The sequence below is a fragment of the Pipistrellus hanaki genome (assembly GCF_964339955.1).
Source record: "Pipistrellus hanaki genome assembly, chromosome: 4".
Classification (NCBI taxonomy): Eukaryota; Metazoa; Chordata; class Mammalia; order Chiroptera; family Vespertilionidae; genus Pipistrellus; species Pipistrellus hanaki.
Window position 1 is genome coordinate 57,467,348 of NC_140506.1, and position 20,082 is coordinate 57,487,429.

General features: G+C 36.2%; 1 protein-coding gene across 5 annotated transcripts in view; it reads right to left on the bottom strand.

The window, feature by feature from the left end:
• Positions 1-20,082, bottom strand: part of TMEM232 (transmembrane protein 232) — a 145,364-nt gene that overhangs the window by 125,171 nt on the left and 111 nt on the right. For 3 of the 5 annotated variants that reach the window (XM_084882809.1, XM_084882810.1, XM_084882806.1), the window contains exons 1-3: positions 19,664-20,074; positions 12,775-12,885; positions 6,402-6,537 (exon numbers count right to left, since the gene is read on the bottom strand). In XM_084882809.1, the coding sequence (XP_084738935.1) occupies positions 6,402-6,520 (119 nt within the window). In that variant the 5' untranslated portion in view covers positions 6,521-6,537; positions 12,775-12,885; positions 19,664-20,074. Of the gene's footprint in view, positions 1-6,401; positions 6,538-12,774; positions 12,886-19,663; positions 20,075-20,082 lie in introns of those variants that run through there. The other 2 variants (XM_084882808.1, XM_084882807.1) reach the window with 2 other exon arrangements.

The window sequence follows — 20,082 nt, forward strand, 5'->3', positions numbered from 1 at the left end:
ATACATAAAAAAAAAAAAACCTAGGTATTGGCTACATTTTGGGTAAGTTTGATATGGGAAAGTAGTGAAAAAATGGAATGGAAACAGACTGAGATTTTTAACAACCAAATAACCTTAAGAATTAAAGAATTACAAGGTCCTTTCAAATATGTCTATGACACAATTGAATGTATAAAGAATCCAGGAACAGATTTATTAAAAGACAAAGATTTGGTAATATAGGTATGTACAAAAATTTACTCTATAATCACTTCATCTAAATTTATCAGTCCTGATGCAGTGATCTTGGATTTGAGCTTTTGAAGTCAGACATTGGAAATATCCTCTGTCATCCATGATACATGTGTAATTGATTATAGCATCTTTTCATTGTGAATATCTAACAGACTTTACTATATGAAACCAGAAATATGGGCCTTGGATTCATTTAAAAAATTTCTATGATTTTATATATTCTTCAGTCTTAGTAAATGGAATACTGTCTTAAGTCTTGAAAATGCCTATTTCTACTTACTAATTATTTATGAAGAAAACTAAACAGATAAGAGTCAAGGCGGCTACTAATGCACCTGACTGAATTTTTAGCAGAAATTTAGAAGAAAATTGAAGACTAAAAAATATTTACAAGTGTAAAAACTTACTTTTCTAAATGTTCTATATGCTCTTATACTTACAATCATTCTATTCTGCATTTGGTAACAGCATCAATGGTCCTTTCAAGGTTGTTTGTAAGAAGTCTATTCTTAGAAAAATCTATACTTCTAAAGCTTAATGTGAAGTCTCAAATTCACTTATTACCTGCAAGACTTCCATGCCCCAAACACTGAGCTGCCCCTCCCCTCCAACATTGGAGCAGCCAAAGGTGGAGTGACACAACCTGGAAGAATGAATTAGTAAGCAACTATAGGGTGAATCTTGACCAAGGAAGATGCTAGACAGAAGGGAACAGAAGAGATGAGTCCTCTTCATTTCTCTATTCTATGTTCTACTGTGAGATGAAGATTCTTCTTGAAATTGGTCTTGACAAGTCCCATATGTCAAGTATGTCAAGCTGTGTCTCTCTATGTGGCAAGTTATGATTTAGTGATTAGCATGGCAATAATTCAAAATTTCTTGCCTCATTTTCTGTTAATTTATTAACTGCATTTACCTTCTACAACTGAAATCAAGTATTAAAATCTTAATCCTTTCTCATATTCTACCCTATAGAGACTTGAACCAACACAATGGTATAAGCCCAAGAATAAGAGGACTCTGGGTTTAAAATCTTGCAAGACCCAACATATTTTGTACAGATAATCTTATCAGTAGTTGCTGATACATTATTTGGGATAATATATCCTAAAGGAAGCTACACTGTAATATATTGGATGTGTTCATGCTTTTTTTGGCCACCAGGTTCCTAAATTATCTCCAGTATCTTTTAGAGACCACATAGTGAATACTGAGTGAATGAATGAGGTCTGCCTATATCTTCTACTCTCAGGCTCCACAAAATAGCCCTATATCTTGTTCCATTACTTTTGGCTAAATCACTTGTTAGCCAACCCAAATGCTACAAGTACAGATGTCTCAACCTAAAATTAACAGGTCTCATTATAAGATGTTAGCCATTATAATTTTATTAAAGGCTTATAATAATTCAGATACATGAAACAAAAACTAATATTGTTCAAATAACAAAAAACCAGCATATAAATGAGTCTAAAAAAGTTTCTTCCTGGTGCTTGACAGCAGACATTTAAAACCCTCATACAGAGCCATATTATATTTAAAAATGTATATATATAAAAGTCAAAATTATATAGATATACACTATAAATATATAATATTTTTAAAATATTCAGAATATGCAATTGTTGAACACATTTTACTAAATATAAAAGTGTCAAAAACATTAATAAAAAGGAAATATTTCAGGCTTATTAACATTTCAGGAATCTCTGAAGACTACAGCATCCTAGACTAAAAATACACATGCAGCTTCTGTAACAAAGATGTAAAATAATCTTAATAGCTTGCCTAAATCTTCTTAATATAAGACTTAGATTCCCTTTAATTTTTTCCAGTCAGCTAAAATTTGTATAGTATATTAAATCTTTTGGTCTTTTCCATCTCTAGATGATGTAAAAAAAAAAAATAGTAAAACATACTATACCTAATGAAATAATCTTAGTTATAAAATAAATACTGGCAAAATTGTGTCATCTAAACCAGTAATCCATTGTAAGGCTATGTGATTCTCCCTTTGGTTCAGAAATGTATGGATTTCATTTGAAGGATTTACATGGGTCCCTTTGTGTGTCTCTAACAGAACATACTCTGAGCCTTCAAAAACTCATGTTTCTAAGGAAGGATAAGTGAAGCACATTTAGTATGAGGCCTATGACAATTCATGCAAACCTAAGAAGAAGAAAAAAAGAAAAACAAAGATGATGATTCTTTGTGTAAGTTAGATCTCTACTTCATCTCAAACAGCTGATGCCAGGGACAGAATCTAATTCTCTTGATACAAGGGGTCATGGAGAGAATATCCAGGATGTTTTCCAAGTGACCATATAGTCAAGAGAAGGCCAGGAATTTCAAAGTGTGGGAAACTTATTGGAGGTTTCTTCCACATTGTCTATCATCCCAATTCTTTCTGCCTAATCCCAGGGAGCTATAGAGAAGGTAGCCTGGGTGCCCAGCAAAGAAAGAAGAAAGGAAATGTCTGTGTGTGTGTGTGTGAAGATCAGTCTCAATACAGATTTATACCCCAGGCAAAGATAGATAAATGGCCAGGAACACTTTGGCAGCAAAGTTAGTTTCAGCTGTCCCAACTAGTAGCATCTACAGGTGTCTGGCAGAGAACAAATACAAGATCATCTGCAAGATGACACAAACACTTCTCTCCCCCACCCCAAGAATAAGTGGGAAAGGATAAGCCACAACATAAATGAAAACAACAAAAATAAAAAATTTACCCAGACTATAAGCATTAAAACAATCAAGACACAAATTGTACAACTATCATACTTATTCTACAATATGCTTAAAGTATCTGCAGGCTACCAGATACTCTAAGCCTAACTTATATTTGCAGAAAAATATTACTAGAAATATAAGATATAATTACTAAAATTGAATGGATAAATTTGGTAAGCAAAGAGACAATTAGTCATGCAGAAAACAGATCATATCAGAATAAATTCACAATAAAAATATATAAAAATGGAAAATGGAAATGAAAGAGTAAAGGATGAAAGAGTAAAAGATAAAAGAGTAATATGAAAATTAACCAACACTCTCCTCCACAAGCCATGCCCACCAGCCACACCCACCAGCCAATCAGAGCGAGTATGCAAATAAACCCAACCACAATGGCTACAGCCACAGAGAGCAGGAGGGAGGCATTTCCCCGGCAACGGAGGAAGCCAAGCTTTCCGCCTGGCCTTGCCAGCGTAAGCCTCTACTCAAAACTACGAAGATTCAATTATAGAAGGTAAACAAATCCAAATAAAAATGGCTGCCATCACAGGGCAAGAAGGAAGCTTGGCTCCGCGCCAGGCTACAAAGTTTCAACTGTAGAAAGTAAATATATCCCAGATATCAGGGCCTCAGCTTGGGTTGCTGTGGGGTGTGGCCGGCCTGCAAACCACTATAGGACCCTCTCTCAGGCTGCCCCACATCTCAAGGGAACCCCCATCCTGATTCGGAACACCCTTCAGAAGGGCAAATCAACTGGCCTCCACCTGTGCACCAGGCCTCTATCCTATTTAATAAAAGAGTAATATGTAGATTGTCCATCACTCCAGCATACAATATGGCTGCCCTCATGTGGTCAAAGATCCTACCCACAAGTGGACACAAGATGGCCACCAAAAGATAGCCAGCAGGGGAGGGCAGTTGAGAGGGACCAGGCCTGCAAGGGAGGGCAACTGAAGGTGATCAACCCTGCAGGGGAGGGCAGTTAGGAATGACCAGGCTGGCAGGAAGGGCAGTTAGGGGCAATCAGGCTGGCAGGGGGCAAGCGGGCATCAATCAGGCAAGGGAGTGGTTAGGGGATGATCAGGCTAGGCAAGTGGTTGGGAGCCAGCAGGCCTGGATTGTGATTGGGCCTAAATGGGCAGTCAGACATTCCTTGAAGGGTCCCAGATTGGAGAGAGCACAGGCTGAGCTGAGGGACAACTGCCCCCCACCCCTTCCTGTTGCCCCAGTGAACAAATTTTGTGCACCAGGCCTCTAGTGTGAAATATAAAATAGGATGGTCTTATATGCACTTAATCAAGAGTCCAATAAGCAGAGATAAGAGAAAATGGGTTTACAAGGTAATATCTGAAGAAACAATGTCTGATAATTTATCAGGAATTATGAAAGACATAGTCCATAGATTCATCAGGTTTAAGAAATCCAAGGAGAATAATTTTTAATTACATTCAGACACATCACAGCAAAACTGCAGAAAATGCAAAACAGTAAAACATTTTTGAAAGCTCTCAAAATTGGGGAAAACACATTAATCCTAAATAAAATAACAAAATTTTCACCCAACTTTTCAACAGCAATAAGGGAAGCTGTGAATGGAACGACACCTTTGGTGTGCTGCAGGAAAAGAATAAAAGTAATAACAGACCAAAGATAATTCCATATTCAGCCTAGCCAGCATGGTTTGGTGGTTTAGCATTGACCTATGAACTACAATGTTACAGTTTGATTTCCAGATAGAGTATATGCCTGGGTTGCAGACTCTATCCCCAGTGTGGGACATGCAGGTGGCAGCTAATCAATGATTCTCATCATTGATGTTTCTATCTCTCTCCCCCTCTCCCTTCCTCTCTGAAATCAATAAAGAAATATATTTTTTAAATAAAAATAAAAAATTAATTTTCCAGACTTCTGTATGACAAAAGGTACCACAAAAACAAAGTTAAAAGACAAGCCAGCCAAAACCGGTTTGGCTCAGTGGTAGAGCGTCGGTCTGTGGACTGAAAGGTCCCAGGTTTGATTCCGGTCAAGGGCATGTATGTTGGTTGCGGGCACATCCCCGGTGGGGGGTGTGCAGGAGGCAGCTGGTCGATGTTTCTCTCTCATCCATGTTTCTGGCTCTCTATCTCTCTCCCTTCCTCTCTGTAAAAAATCAATAAAATATATTAAAAAGACAAGCCAGACTGAATGAATTAATAATAAATATTTAAGAATAGCAAGTATCAATTTGAAAAGACAACACAAAGTAAATTGGTCAAACACATGAGCAGGCAAGTACCACTTTGGCCCTACTATACCAGCAAATATTAAGAAGTCTGACAATACCAGGTATTGGTGAAAATGGGGGAAGTGATATTTTCACTTACTGGTAAAGAAAATGTAAATTGATTCAAGCACTTTGGAGAGCAATAGCATCAAGTTAAATTTAAGAAGCAAGGCATAAAAAATTCACTTCAATGAAACATACATGTACACAAAGAGAAATGTAAAATAATTTTCACTATAGCATTAACTTTATGGGAAAACAATTGGAAAATAGGTAAGTAAAATAAGAAGAATTTACTATATTTGAACATTATGCCACTGCTGAAGTAAATAAAGAAAATACATCATTAGCAATATGACTTGAATTAAAATCATAGCATTACCTTTTTAAAATCAAATTATAGATATATGTTATGATTTATCTCTGTATATAATTTGTGTAATTACATAATTATATTTAAAATCATGTGGAAAATATAATTTTGTATTTGGGTATTATAAAGTAGAAAAATAAACTGTAATTACATATACCACAATTATTATTATAGTTGGGAGAGCATGTTGTCATAGTTTCAAGTTGATCTGTTGATCTAGTCTTCATTAAAGAAAAATATTTGAAGTAAACATAACAATATTTGACCTCAACCAAAATGATATATAATAATGTTTTATTATATATTCTATTTTTTTAAAAATTTTAAATTTCTTAATGTCACACACAATTTTTAAATTATCAACAAACTTTGATCTAGTAACTTCATTTTAAGACATTATATCCTAAAGCAATAATTTGATGCAGAAAAACATTCTACTGCAGTTTAATATAAAATAGCAAAGGATTTAATAATAACTAAAATGTTTCACAATGTAATGGTTATTAAATGCTTTCTCATGTGTTTCAGGATTATTATGGCAACTTAAAACATATATATAATTATAAAAGGATTACTTATTTTAAACAAACGTAGAACTTAAAATTTTAGAAAAGATTAATAAAAATTACCTATTTATTTAACAAATAGTAAATTTTAAGAATTTTTTTATTCTATACAGCATTTATATTGATGTACAAAATAGCCTGTAGTTATACCTATTGCTCACATTGTATTTTCTGAATTCTACAATACGTATAGGTCTACTATTTTAATAATATGAAAAATTTTTAAACTTACTTTGATTTATCACTCCTCTTTTTCTTTTTCTCTTGCAAATTAAACCTTGAGACTTTTTCTTTATAAGATGGAGCTATTATTCCAAATATATCAGTCACAGGTGATTTCTTAAAAGGCATATTCACAGATCATAAACCTAAAGAGAAATATTAAATTGTATATTAGAATACAAATATACTCCCATTGCCACATAATATATTTCATGTAAATGTATTATTTATGAGGAAAAAGGTGGCAAGAAGGAAATCAGGATGAAGCATGAAATAGTATTAAGGAAATATTTAAATTTAAATTTAAAGTGTCAGACTTACGATTCAAACCCAACTTTGAATCAAAAACCCATGTTCCATATATTGTTACTATTATAAAATTAACATTTCATGTAATATTTAGTCTTTATTGAACTTTACCAGTTTTATTAGTAAAACCATTGAAAGAACAGCATGGCATAGTAGTTAAAAGAATACAACCAGACTATATACTTAACTGCTCCGTGCCTCAGTTTCCTCTCCTGTACAAAGAGAATAGTACCTTTATAGCATTGTTATAAGAAAGCCTATCTAATAAAAGAAAAACATGCAAATTGACCATATCTCTATTATGCCCACAAGCCACACCCACAAGCCAATCAGGAATATGCAAATTAATCCAACCAAGATGTTGGTGGCCACAGAGCTGAAGCAAGCAGGAGGCTTGGGTCGCCCCTGAGAGTGGAGGAAGCCAAGCTTCACTCTGCCCTGGCCTCTGCTCAAGGCTACAAAGTTTCAATTATAGAAGATAAATAAATCCCAGATACCAGGGCCTCTGCTTGGGTCACCAGGGGGTGTAGCTGGCCTGCAAACAACCACAGGCCCCTTGCCCATGCCACCCCATGCCCCAAGGGAACTCCCACCCTGATCCAGGACACCCTTCAGGGCAAACCAGCCAGCTCCCACCCATGCACCAGGCCTCTATTCTATTTAATAAAAGAGTAATATGCAAATTGACTGTCACTCCAACACACAAGATGGCTGCCCCCATGTGGACACAAGATGGCCAGCAGGGGAGGACAGAGGGAGGAACCAGGCCTGCAAGAGAGGGCAGTTATGAGCAATAAGGCCAGCAGGGCAGGGCAGTTGGGAGAGACCAGGCCTGCAAAGGAGGGCAGTTGGGATCAATCAAGCCTGCAGGGAAAGGCAGTTGGGGGGGGGGGGAATCCAGGCCTGCAGGGAGGGCAGTTTTGGGGACCCAGACGTGCAGGGGAGGACAGATGTGGGGAATCAGACCAGCAGGGGAGAGCAGTTAGGGGTGCTGAGACTGGCAGGAGAGGGCAGTTAGGGTGACCGGGTTGGCAGGGCAAGGTAGTTTGAGGGGACCAGGCCTGCAGGAAGGGCAGTTGGAAGTGACCAGGCCAGCAAGGGTGGGCAGGTAGAGGTAACCAGGCTGGCAGGTAAGGGCAGTTACGGGCAATTGGGCCAACAGGGGAGAAGTTAGGCATCAATCAGGCTGACAGCAGAGTGGTTAGGGGGTGATCAGGCTGGCAGGCAGAAGCAGTTAGGGGCAATCAGGAAAGCAGATAAGCAAGCAGTTGGGAGCCAACAGTCCTGGATTGTGAGACATCCCTCATGGGGTCCCAGATTGAAGAGGGTGCAGGTTGGGCTGAGGGACACACATCCCCGTGCACGAATTTTCTGCACCAGGCCTCTAGTAGATTAATATATGTAGATTGCTTAAAATAGCCTGGCTCATAAGAAGTTTTACATAAGTGCTTGGATCATTATTAGATTATTATGCTTTCAGTTTTTTAAGGTTACTTATAAATTTCTTTTTATGTCTCCTGTCTTTTTACCATTTAGATTATGCTTTTTCTGCTTGCCCTCATATCCAGATTTATTTTTCTTTTGAAGCATATCTAAGCACGTTTTATAGGTGTGAGACCAAAACTAAGGCACTCTATTTGTGTTTAGTATATTTAGTATGTTTAGTATATTTAGTATGTTTAGAATATTTAAACAGCAAAATAAAATAACAAAATGGGTAGTCAGAATTATATTGAATTATTTTGCATTTCATTTTTAAGATATCCGATTCTTAACACATATCATTATATTAGTCAAGGTTTTGGCAGGAAACGAATGACACACTTAAATGGGGTAACTGAATAAAGAGACTTTCCAATGATGTTGACAGTTATTTAAATAAAAAAGAAAAGGAAATCCGAGATGGTGGTGTTCTCAGGGGCTGGCAAGAAGGGAGTAAACCATTACCACTCCGAGGACTCCATTCCAATCGTCTGCCTATGCTTTCCCCTGGTGTGTGACAAGGATTTTTAAAACATGCAATAACTGACTATTTAATCAGGTGCACTGACCTTTTTTCCCTTAGATTGTCAAATTTAAAAAATGACAACTATAGTTGTCTGATGTAAATGAATCAAAATTATACCTCTTTTTTTGTCAAATAGGAAAAAAATATATTTTTGTTGTCCCACAGAATTTTAGCAATTAGTTTATGTGCCATGAGATGAAAAAGGTTGAAAATTGCTGAGCTACACCAAACTAGAAGCTAGAAGGTGTAGGGCAGAGTCCAGAAGAATAAAAAGTATATCTGGAAGGGTAATGGGAAAATAGCACAAATAAATTATAAACTCAAAACATCATTATCTATTCCTATTAGCTATAGTAAATTTTGCTTACAATAATCGACACCTATTAGAAAATAAAGCAAAAGTTTGTTTAAATATAATGAGCTATGTATAGAAACATCATTCAAAGTGGACCTAACTGTAATATAAGTTATTCTCAGAATAAATATATTCAGGAGTTGTTGCTTTTTTTGCATCTGCTGGTAACAGAGTAGATATTTGGACGATCCACTCAAAATGCAAGTTCTATACCACTTTGCTGATAAAACTTTCCCAGATGGGGTGAGTAGAAAATGTCAAATTGCTGTGAAAGTTTCTTCATGATTACTTTCACTTTCTGGCTTATTTTAGGAGTACTTAACTTGATAGTAATAATGCTAAACCAAAAGTAGTATGTGAAACACTATTTGAAAATATTTTTATATACAACAGAGACAATATGACTCCCTAATGTATTTTATGGGTTAGAACTGAATTTGACTAAGAATAAAAGAAACAAGCCCAAATAATCTCAAGTTTCCCAAGAGAAAATAACAATGTCTTCATAAGTGTTTTCCAAAGAGGTACTGGAATTAAACCCTCAGTGGGATGAACAACAAAAAATAAGATTTTAAATTTCTCCTCCTCCATACCAAAAATAATCAAACTAGAGAACCTAATAATGTTATCAACTTTCACAAAATTTTTCATCTTTTTGTAAGAATATTCTTCATAAAATTCTCAAAACTTAAACCTAAAACTATCAACAGAGTCCAAAACATAAAACTATCAACAGGGAATCATTATTTTTGTTGCTGTTGCTATCTGTAAAGTAGGATCCAGTCAACCTTCATATGACTAGTATTATCATTAATAGTATTACTGTTATTATTACATGTGCAGTCCTGAACCTGATGAAAACAGCTCTATACTGGTGCTCTGTCCTAGAAGAGCATTAACCATGCCTGAGGATAGGCAGTCCAGTTTTTAAGAAGACTAAGCACTGGTTGGCTGCTCTTAGGGTACTAATGCCATAGGATAACTTAGTAGTAATTAAAAAAATCCAATATTCACAGTACATGAAGGACATGCACATTTTGCCGAAGCATGACTAATCAAACAAGAAAATCTGTATAGCCAGAGAAGGGATTGAATGACCTACTAGCTGAATGACCAATTCAGATCAGGTGGATGAGTTATTACAGGCGATCTGTATTAAAAGAAAACTGTAAAATGTATTTTTCTCAGTTAACTGTTTTCTACATCTTCTCCTGGACTTCTTGTAAAAAGTAGAATTTTCAGTATTTGTTCTCTCATCCCTCATACACACATACAATGAAACATCAGTGATAAACACATGTGGTGATGAAAATGTAGTATGTTCTATAAATAAAAGTATAAACTTAATTGTGAGATAGCTGCCACAGAGATCCAGAAATCCAAGGTCTGAATGAGTTCAGGCTTATTGATGCCATTAACAAGATATATGTTTCCAAGTCTCTTGAAAATATATATCTAGGAGAGGAATTGCTGAATCATGTGGTAACTCTATGTTTAATCATTTAAGTAACTGCCAGATTGTTTTCTAAAGTGTCTACACTATTTTAATTTCTCACCAGCAGGGTATAAAGGATCAGATTTCTCTACATCCTCACTAAAACATTATATTTTTTATTACAGATATCCAAACAGGCCTGAAGTGGTTTTGATTTGAATTTCCCTAATACCTATTGACTTAATCATCTTTCCATGTGCTTATTAGACATTTGTATATCTCTTTTGAAGAAATGTATATTCAGATCCTTTGCCTATTTTTCATTGTATTGTCTTTTTATTATTGAGTTGCAATGTATAAAAGAGAAAACATTTCTTTTTGCTAAAGGCCATGATACCACATCTAGATTTAATACTTGACCTACTTGGTGTTTCAAACTCTACCAGAAATAGATTTTTAATCAACCAATCTCAATATCAATATCAATGAGGTAACCTGTCATGTGGGCCCTGTCCAACCCTACCCCCTCATAGGCAGAGGAGGCAATCGCATGGGAAAAAAAAAAAAAAAAAAAAAAACCAGTTGTATATTTCTTTCCCCCTAAAAGAATATGTCTTGATCAGAAAGTCCTTTTTCTTTTAATAGCTCCCCTACCCCACCTTTTTTCCTATGTAAACCATTTATTTGTATAGCTCCTTGGAGCTCCTTTCTAGATGCTAGATGGGATGAATCACTTAATAAAGCCAATTAGATTTCAAATTTACTCAATTGACTGTTGTTCTTTAGCAAATTGTTCTTATACGTATCAGATACAAATACCTTTTCAGATGTATGATTTGCAATAATTTTCTTCCAATCTGTAGGTTGTCTTTTCACTTTCTTGATGATAGCTTTGAAGAGCTATATTTATAATTTTTTATAAAGTCCATTGGTTCTATTTTTGTTGTTATTGTATGTGCTTTTTGTTGTCCTATCTAAGAAATCACTACCTAATCCATGTTGAAAGATTTATGCCTGTTTTCTTCTAAGGATTTTGTAGTTTTAGCTCTTACATTTAAGTGTTTTTTTTTTATCCATTTGAGTTAACATTTGTATATGGTATGATACAGGGTTCCAACATCATCCTTTTGCATATGGATATCCAATTGTGCCAGAACCATTTGTTGGAAATTTTTTCCTTCATTGAATTATTTTAGCACCCTTATCAAAAAGCAATTCTATTTTATTGAAATCTATGTTATCATGCCAACACACATTGTCTTGATTACTGATGCTCAGTAGTAATTTTTGAAATTGAGGAATGTCAATCTTCCACTTTGTATTTCTTTTTCAATATTGTTTTTTCTATTCCAGGCCCAAGATAGACTTGCCAAGTGAATTTTAGGATCATATTATCAACTTCTGCAGAGATCAGTTAGAATGTCAATATGGGTTGTACTGAACCTGAGGATCAATTTGGGAGCATTGCCATTTTAACAATATAAGGTATTCTTATCCATGAGCCTAAGTTGTCTTTCCATTTATTTTTGCCTTTTTAAATCTCTTTTCAACAATATTTTGTACTTTTCAAAATGTAATTTACATTGCCTTTGTTAAATGTATTCGTATTTTATTCTCTTTGATGCTATAAGTGGAATTTTTCTTAATTTATTTTCTTTTCAGTGTGCTAATTGCTACTGCAAACTGATTTTGTCTATATATCTTACATACTGCAAGCTTGTTAAACATTTTTTTTAGATCTACTAGTTCGCAGTAGCTTCCTTAGCATTTTCGATATGCAACATCATAAAGAAAATGTATTTTGTGGAAATATAGTGATTTATTATCTCCTAAAAACTATTGTGAAATAAGTTTGGAAAACATTGCATTAAACAAAATTAAAGGTTTGCATAGTAAAAGACATCTCAGAGTTATTAACATGCTCCTGTGAGATGCAAATCTCCCTGAGTAGCAGTAGGATATACATTTGTTGCTAAATTTTACCAGAGAAATCTTTAGGACACTAAAGAGTTCTGGAATCTCATGCACAAAAAATTGGGGGAAATTCTAATTTATAAAATTACACAAAGTACTTATTAAGCATTTGTTTCAGGCACTTTACTAGGAGTTCTGGATGAACAATGAATTCCAACAGAGGATCACTTAACCAAATTAACCATGATAATGAATGATTCTGATTATGAACCAGTTACTCAAAGGAATATAACATTGTTTATCAAGATTATAAGAGTTCATGCCAAATAGTTCTTATTGAAATAAAAAAATCTAGTACTCACCTTGAACCTAAAGAGTTATTTGAGACATCAAAACAAAGAACATATATGCACTGAAGAGGTATATTTCACCTGCTCAAATGGCTCCAGTAAGCTGTCTGGTGCTTGGCGGTTCTTTAAAAAAAAAAAAAAAAAAAAAAAAAAAAAAAAAATCAACATTAATTCCTAGTGTATTTTTGTTAAAGCTCCAGTTAAAATAAGGTTAAAAAAGGTACACTTGTTATTTTTTTTTTTCCTGAGAACTAGACAATGTTAAAATTATAGCCAAGCCTTTGGATAGGTAACCTGCATTACAGAATGTAAGATATAGACTATAATCTTAAGAAACACAGGATAATTGGACCAAAGACCACCAAAAAAAAAAAAAAAAAAAAGATATAAATCAGACATAATGTTGAAATAAGGTAAAAAAAAAAGTGAATCCTATAGTCATCTCGCCTCCTCCTATAAATTTTTCCTAAGTGAATAACTTGTACCATCTTCTCAAGATTGCCTTTAAAAGTTAATTGCATTTAACATCATCAGTGAACAAAGAGAAAGACAGAGAGATGGGAGGGACAATTTCACCTATTATACAAGGACTTGAAAACTGTCCAGCGAGGTACACTGGCTTCTGAAATAAGGCTTGCCAGAGGAAAAGGGAGTCCCTGTCCAGAGGAAATTAAAAGAATTCGCCTATTAAAAGCAATAAGTTCTTCCAATTCTTTCCTTTCCCCAGCACAAAAGCTATTTCTCTATCAGGTGACCTGGTGGCTGACCTCCTCCTTCCTGCCTTCACAGGATGATTTTCACCTTAGATTCTTAGGGGCCAGGATGGCTGGCCTGCCTAGGGGCTGGAGTAGTGGAAGCTTCTTCCAACAGCCACAGCTATGGACCCCTCCTCCAAAATAGGCTCAGTGATCCTGTGTGGGTTTTTGTGGATCTCCCAGTTGCCCAGGAATGGTAAGTGTGGTGATAACCTTAACTGAGGTCCTCAGAAACAAAACCTAGCAGTCACACACAAACTCAGCCTTAGCGTTGCTGGGGACCAAGAATGGTTGCTAAGGATGCTGCAAGAGCCACTCCTTAGAGCCCGAATGTTGTTCTTTTAGTGTATCCGGACTAGGTTTAACCAATTAGGACCTTTAAGTGCAATTCCACCGTCATTTCCCCCACCTTCACCACATTTGGGTTCAATATCAAATGAATAGATGAAATTATACATGAAAGACCTTTCTTAGCTTTAAAATATAATCATAAAGCACATAGTAATGATTCGGCTTTAATATTATACATATGTTAGCTATCCAGCAGTAGCTGCAGCAAGAATTGGTATGACAGTGCCTGTGTCCCCTCAATGCCTAAATACCTCCACCAAAGCCTCGTCCCCCGAAACACAGTATCTACATTTAAAATTCAAACAGCATATTTATACAAAGGTAGCTATTTCTTTTAACCAAATTGCTGTTCAAAGACTCCTTTTACATGGAAAATATGTGTCTGATGCAGATAAACAAAACATCCAGGGTGTTCTGTAAGTATTAACCACAAGGGGGCAAATTTCAATGCAAAAGAATGCCAGTTTTTGAAGATAGTATCCATTAATATTTTCTAATTCAACTCCTTATAAAATTTTCTACCAAGTGCCAAGCAACTTCAACTTTAAAAATTCCACAAATTTTGAGGAATTCTGATTAACTTTAATTTATAGAGATTGTTCTTTTTAAGTAAATTGCCTTAAAATATTAAGAACTTCAAGACAATTTAACTGATGAAAACTTCAGATACATCAATCCAGAATTGTTTCTGTTCATAACAAGCACCAGGTAAATCTTGTGATTTTTTAGCAAATCTTTATATTTTAAGTAGAAAGTATTAATCCAAACCCATAGAATGTATAACACCAAGAGTGAACTCTTAAACTGTGAATTTTGGACAATTATGATGTATCAGTGTAAGTTTCATCAATTTTAACAAATGTACCAAATGGTTGGTTATTGATAATGGGGGAAACTAGACATGTATGAGGGAAGGGAGAGTATACCTCTTATTTAGTTTTGTTGTTGTTGTTTTGTGTTTTTGTGTGTGTGTGTGTGTGTGTGTGTGTGTACTCAAAGCTATACTAAAATGTAATAAAAATTGAAAATTAATTCACTTTAAAAAGTAATAAAGTTTGAAAAAACAGAAATTACAATATCCAGTCCCAGGTTTCTGTGAAACACATTTCTCTTAAAAGGTCGGTAAATTGAGGATAGAACAAAAATAAAACTAAGATATAACAGAGAGAACAAAAATATAATTAATATTAAAAAGAATTAGTAGGGAGAAAAGGCTTCTTTGATCTAAAATATGATAAATTTGAGACAATGAATTAAGAGTGCTTATCATATTCCAACTAAAATGTATATGGAAAGAATGTTATATGCATTTAAAAATAGCTTGGTGGACTTTATTTAAAATTTCTTCTAAGAGATCTAGGGGAAAATATTGAAAGCATTAAAAATACAAACTGTTAAATAGGGTACTCACAAAGGAATAAAAAGCACGTTAGCTAAAATATTCTTCTCCAAAATATAAAAATCAGTCAATTCTACAGAGCATTATTTTTTTTATATATAACACGTCATTTCCTTTTTTTACTTAGAAAACAGAATTTTAATGTGAGGTGTCTTTTAAAGATTTACTGCAATGAGTGTTTATACTCAAAGCAAATATTCTCTAAGATAATAAGGTATTCAGTTTATTTGGATCTTATACTTAAACATATTAAAACAAATCCTAAGATAAGTAAACAATCACTTAGAATTCTAACATTTTCACATGGTTTCATTGACTATGAAATGCAAAAAGACTATAAATGTTTAAGTGGCATGATCTGTAAAAATTACACTGATACGACCAAATGATCACAAGACATGAGTAACTATGGAAAGCTATTCTCCAGGACTTGAAAGATTATTTGACCCATCATTTTAGAGGTGGGGGGGAGGGGTACGAGGGAGGGAGATGAGTTAAGTATTAATTAGGAGGCTCTACATGTAGATAAGAAAATTCTAAATTAAAGTATCTTAAGACTATTTTAGATGTTTATTTGATATTGAAAAGGTGACCAACTACCAAAAAGTACTTCTCTTCTTCACAAATATCCATATATCAAGAATTTACACAATTTGCCAAAACCGGTTTGGCTCAGTGGATAGAGTGTTGGCCTGCGGACTGAAAGGTCCCGGGTTCAGTTCTGGTCAAGGGCACGTATCTTGGTTGCGGGCACATCCCCAGTGAAGGGTTGCAAGAGGCGGCTGTTCGATGTTTCTCTCTCATGGATGTTTCTAACTCTCTATCCCTCTCAATTCCTCTCTGTGTAAAATCAATAAAATATATTTTTTAAAAAGAAAGAATTTACACAATCTGGTGGTGGGAGGAGGGATGGGGGGACCTAGAAACATTTTCTTTTGCCTGAGCACGTACATTTCTAAAAAGAAACTCTGAAGTCCTGACTAAAGGTGTCAGATTGCAATGAGATGCTTGAATTCTTTAACACACTGCTCACCTACCTTGTTTCCCCGAAAATAAGACATCCTCCGAAAATAAGACCTAGCGCATGGAAAGATAAGACATCCCCTGAAAATAAGACCTAGCGCGACTTTGGGAGAAAAAATTAATATAAGACACTGTCTTATTTTTGGGGAAACAGGGTATTTCATGTAAATTCTGCCTCAATACAAACTGAATGGGTTTTCCTAATGAAGGGTCTTTACAATCAGCATTTTCATAGCCCATCCCGAAAGTCTCAGTCTTATTGGTAAAGCTGTTTGAATCTCTGTTTTTAGTGCAATTGCTGTAGAGTGATTGTTTAGCTGACTGTCTTCAAATAATTCTATGCCTTCTGTTGCACAGGATTCAGGTTCTTCTGGCTGGTCAATGGACAATGGTGCTGTGGATGCTACATCATACTCAGAAATTTCAGGTAAATTACTTTTATCTGCCTTTTCACTTTCAGCAGCCCATTTGCTTGCAACCCCAAGTTCTTTTGCAGTTAGCCTACTGGGTTTCTCTAACATTTTTGATGAAGGAACACTTGAAAAGCTTGAGGGTGAAGTGTCTGTCTCTTGATGTTTTCAAAGACTGAATACACTCAGTGGCCATATTATTATGATCTCTGAATGCATAATAATCTGGTCACTCGGGTGTGTGTGTGTGTGTGTGTGTGTGTGTGTGTGTGTGTTAGAGGCCCTGTACATGAATTCATGCATGGGTGGGGTCCAGCCAGCCTGGCCAGGGGGATGGAACATGGGTGGTTGCCTGACCTATTTGCTGGTCGAACTCCTGTAGAAGGGGACAATTTGCATATTAGCCTGCCGGAAACAGATCATTGTGTCACTAATAGAAGGATGTAAAAGGCTGGTCAATCTTGAAGCTCTGAAAGGTCAGAGCGAACCACTCCCTATCTAATAGAGACAATGGTGAGGCAACTTCCCCATTAATAATCATGTAAATCCTTACTGATATGATAATCCACTTATTACCTAAGGGATATGGGTGTATCCCAAACCTGCTTAAGGGTAATGGGTGTATCCCATAGTCTCAATAGAAGGGATAGCAAGGCCAGAGCCTAGTGGTAGTCCCCCCACTAGAGGTGGGGTCCTGTCTGACCCCCCATATCACCAAATTAAATATTTTTAAATTAAAAACATTTTTTAATTTAATTAAATGAAAAGTCTCTTTTCATTTGTGTGCGGCTTTCTCCAGAACCCAAACCCTGAACCGAAACCCTGAACTACAGGGGTAGTGAAAGGGGCTCCCACATTACCCTGTATTATATAGGATATACACCAAGTGGCCAGATTATGCGTTCAGAGATAATAATCTGTCTGCTCAGTGTAGGTCTCTCTTTACTTCTATGTTGAGACTGATGGAAAGAGTTAAGTTTTACTTCTTTCTGGAGAGTAGCTTCTACTACTGACACTGGAGCCAGATCTGCTGTGTGGAGAATCCTTTCTCAATGACCAATCTTTGCATGATGTAAAGCTTAGAAACTTTTTCCTCTAAAGCCATCTCTTTTGTCTCTATATTCAAGCTGACAACTTCCAGAATGATAGCCTCTTGTTCATATAACCATTATCCTTTCACATTTCACTTTTATGACTTGCCTTTTCATGTCCTTTGCTCACATTTCTATTGATTTCCCTTTATTGGTAAGAGTTCTTTTTTTTTTTTCTTTCTTTTTTCTTTTTTTTACAAAAAAGTTAGCCATTGTCTAAATCATATTAAAAATGTGACATTTCCAAATTTATGACTCGTTTTTCAATTTTGATTAAAATGTTTTTTATTTATTTAGAAATTTAAATGTTCTATGGTCAAATTGATTAGTTTTTCCTTTCATGGCTTTTTACTTTATTGTCACTTTTAGAAAGTTTTTCAATCTATTTGAAAAATATTCACCTTTTATTTTTTTCTATATTAAATATTTTTTTAAAGGGAAAAGTACAATATATTAGAGCTGGAATTTATTTGGGGATAAATTGCAAGATGGGGCCGTTATTGTTTTTCCCCTCAACTGGCTACCCAGTTGTCTTCCTTTTCATTATCCATCCTTTCTTCACTGATATGAATGTTGAAGTAAGGTAGCAACCATACTTAGGTAAAAACTGCTGTTTGAATTTTAACCCTGCTATTCTGGCTTCAGCACTCCCTTACTTGCTTAAACAATAGGGTAGTTGCCTCAGCTTCCAGATTGAGACCTGGAAGCAAAGCAATTTTCCTGTGCCTGTGGACCAGGACCTCAGCAGACTGATTCCCACTGACTCAGTAGCTCCAGGGGTAGAAACTGTAGATAACCTTTAGAGATTACTAACTCTGCTTGATTCTGCTCCTGTAAAACTTGCTTTGGCAAGATAGGGTCACATTCCAACGTCTAGCAGGATGTGGCTGGGACTGATCCTGCTGGCTGTTCCCAGCATTTAGAATTTAAAATTTAGAACAAAGGAAAATTTTTGTGGTTTAGACCTTTAAAAGGACTGCCTACACCTGGAACGGCGAGGTCGATGAGTGCCGTCCTGAACTTATTGAACTGATTAAGTCCTTGCTTGCTTTTTTTTTTTTAACCAATTAGCAGCCTCCGTGGTCTTATTTTTGACTCCAGGTTCGACCCCAGAACAAATGTAAATTATAAGATGCCGTTGCTTTCATATTAAAAGCATACACATATATACACACACACACACACACACACACACACACACACACACACCTTTTCCTCCTCCTTTTAATAAATAAAATTTTGGATCTGAGCTAGTCCCATCTTTGAGCCAATATTCCTAAGGAACAGAGAAATGTTTTTTATTGCCATGTCCTGTAATTAATATTGGTTACATAGTAACTTGGTACTGTACTCAAGGAATATTGGTTACACATTTTAAGGGAAAGACTACATACATTTTGCCCAAGCCCCATCAAGAATGTCAATCCACTTAAGACGAACCCGGTTATCGCTTCAAATAAAGGTTCCCTTCTAGAAGATTGAGAACAGTGCGTCAGGGTTCTCTTCTGAAAGCCCTCGGAATGCTGGGCTCCGGTGGGGGGAAGGGACACAGGAAGAACCCATGGTAGGCTCAGTCAGATCTATGGACAGGGACTCCGCCCGAGGAGCCCTTGGAGCTGATGAAAACAGGTATTGGGGTCATTTTAATTCTTCAACTGAGGTCTTAATTTTTTTTAAAGTTATAAATACCCTGAGTGATGTAGATGCAGCACAAAATACCTTCAGAAGACGGTTTGTGGGTATTTTGTGGCATTAGAAAAGCAAAAATGCTTCATTTCCTTAAGTCCCTGAGAGTAGTTTATGTTGGCGGTGAGGAGCCGTAGGGGACAGAAGAGGGGGTTCTCTCCCTGCACCTTCCTTTTGAACGCTTACCTACGCGGTCCACATCCCCTCTGGGCTCCTGGGCCGACCTTCTCTCCATTTTACCCAAAATGCCAAGGGCGGGAGGCAGCGTTAAATGTAACGGTACGAATACCCCGCCCCTCGCACCTGAGCAGCTCCCCTGCGGCAGGTGAGGCACCTTTTTTGATGAGAAAAAAGACCGAGATCGGAGGCCTTTGCCTGCTGAAGCGGGACGTTCAGGCTGAGATCTCAGCGAGTCAGATCCCGCGAGGCCTTAGTTACCATTTCCCTAGGAAACGCCTTTATTCGACCTTCTCGGATCCAGGTCGTATCACCGTCCATCCCTGTTCCCTCAGGGCATTTCTTTGGTAAAGTGTTCCCTTAACTCCCGCCGCCTCCCCACTCCCTCCTCCCTAAGGGTGGCAGTTTGAGGGTGGGCTCCGGATTAC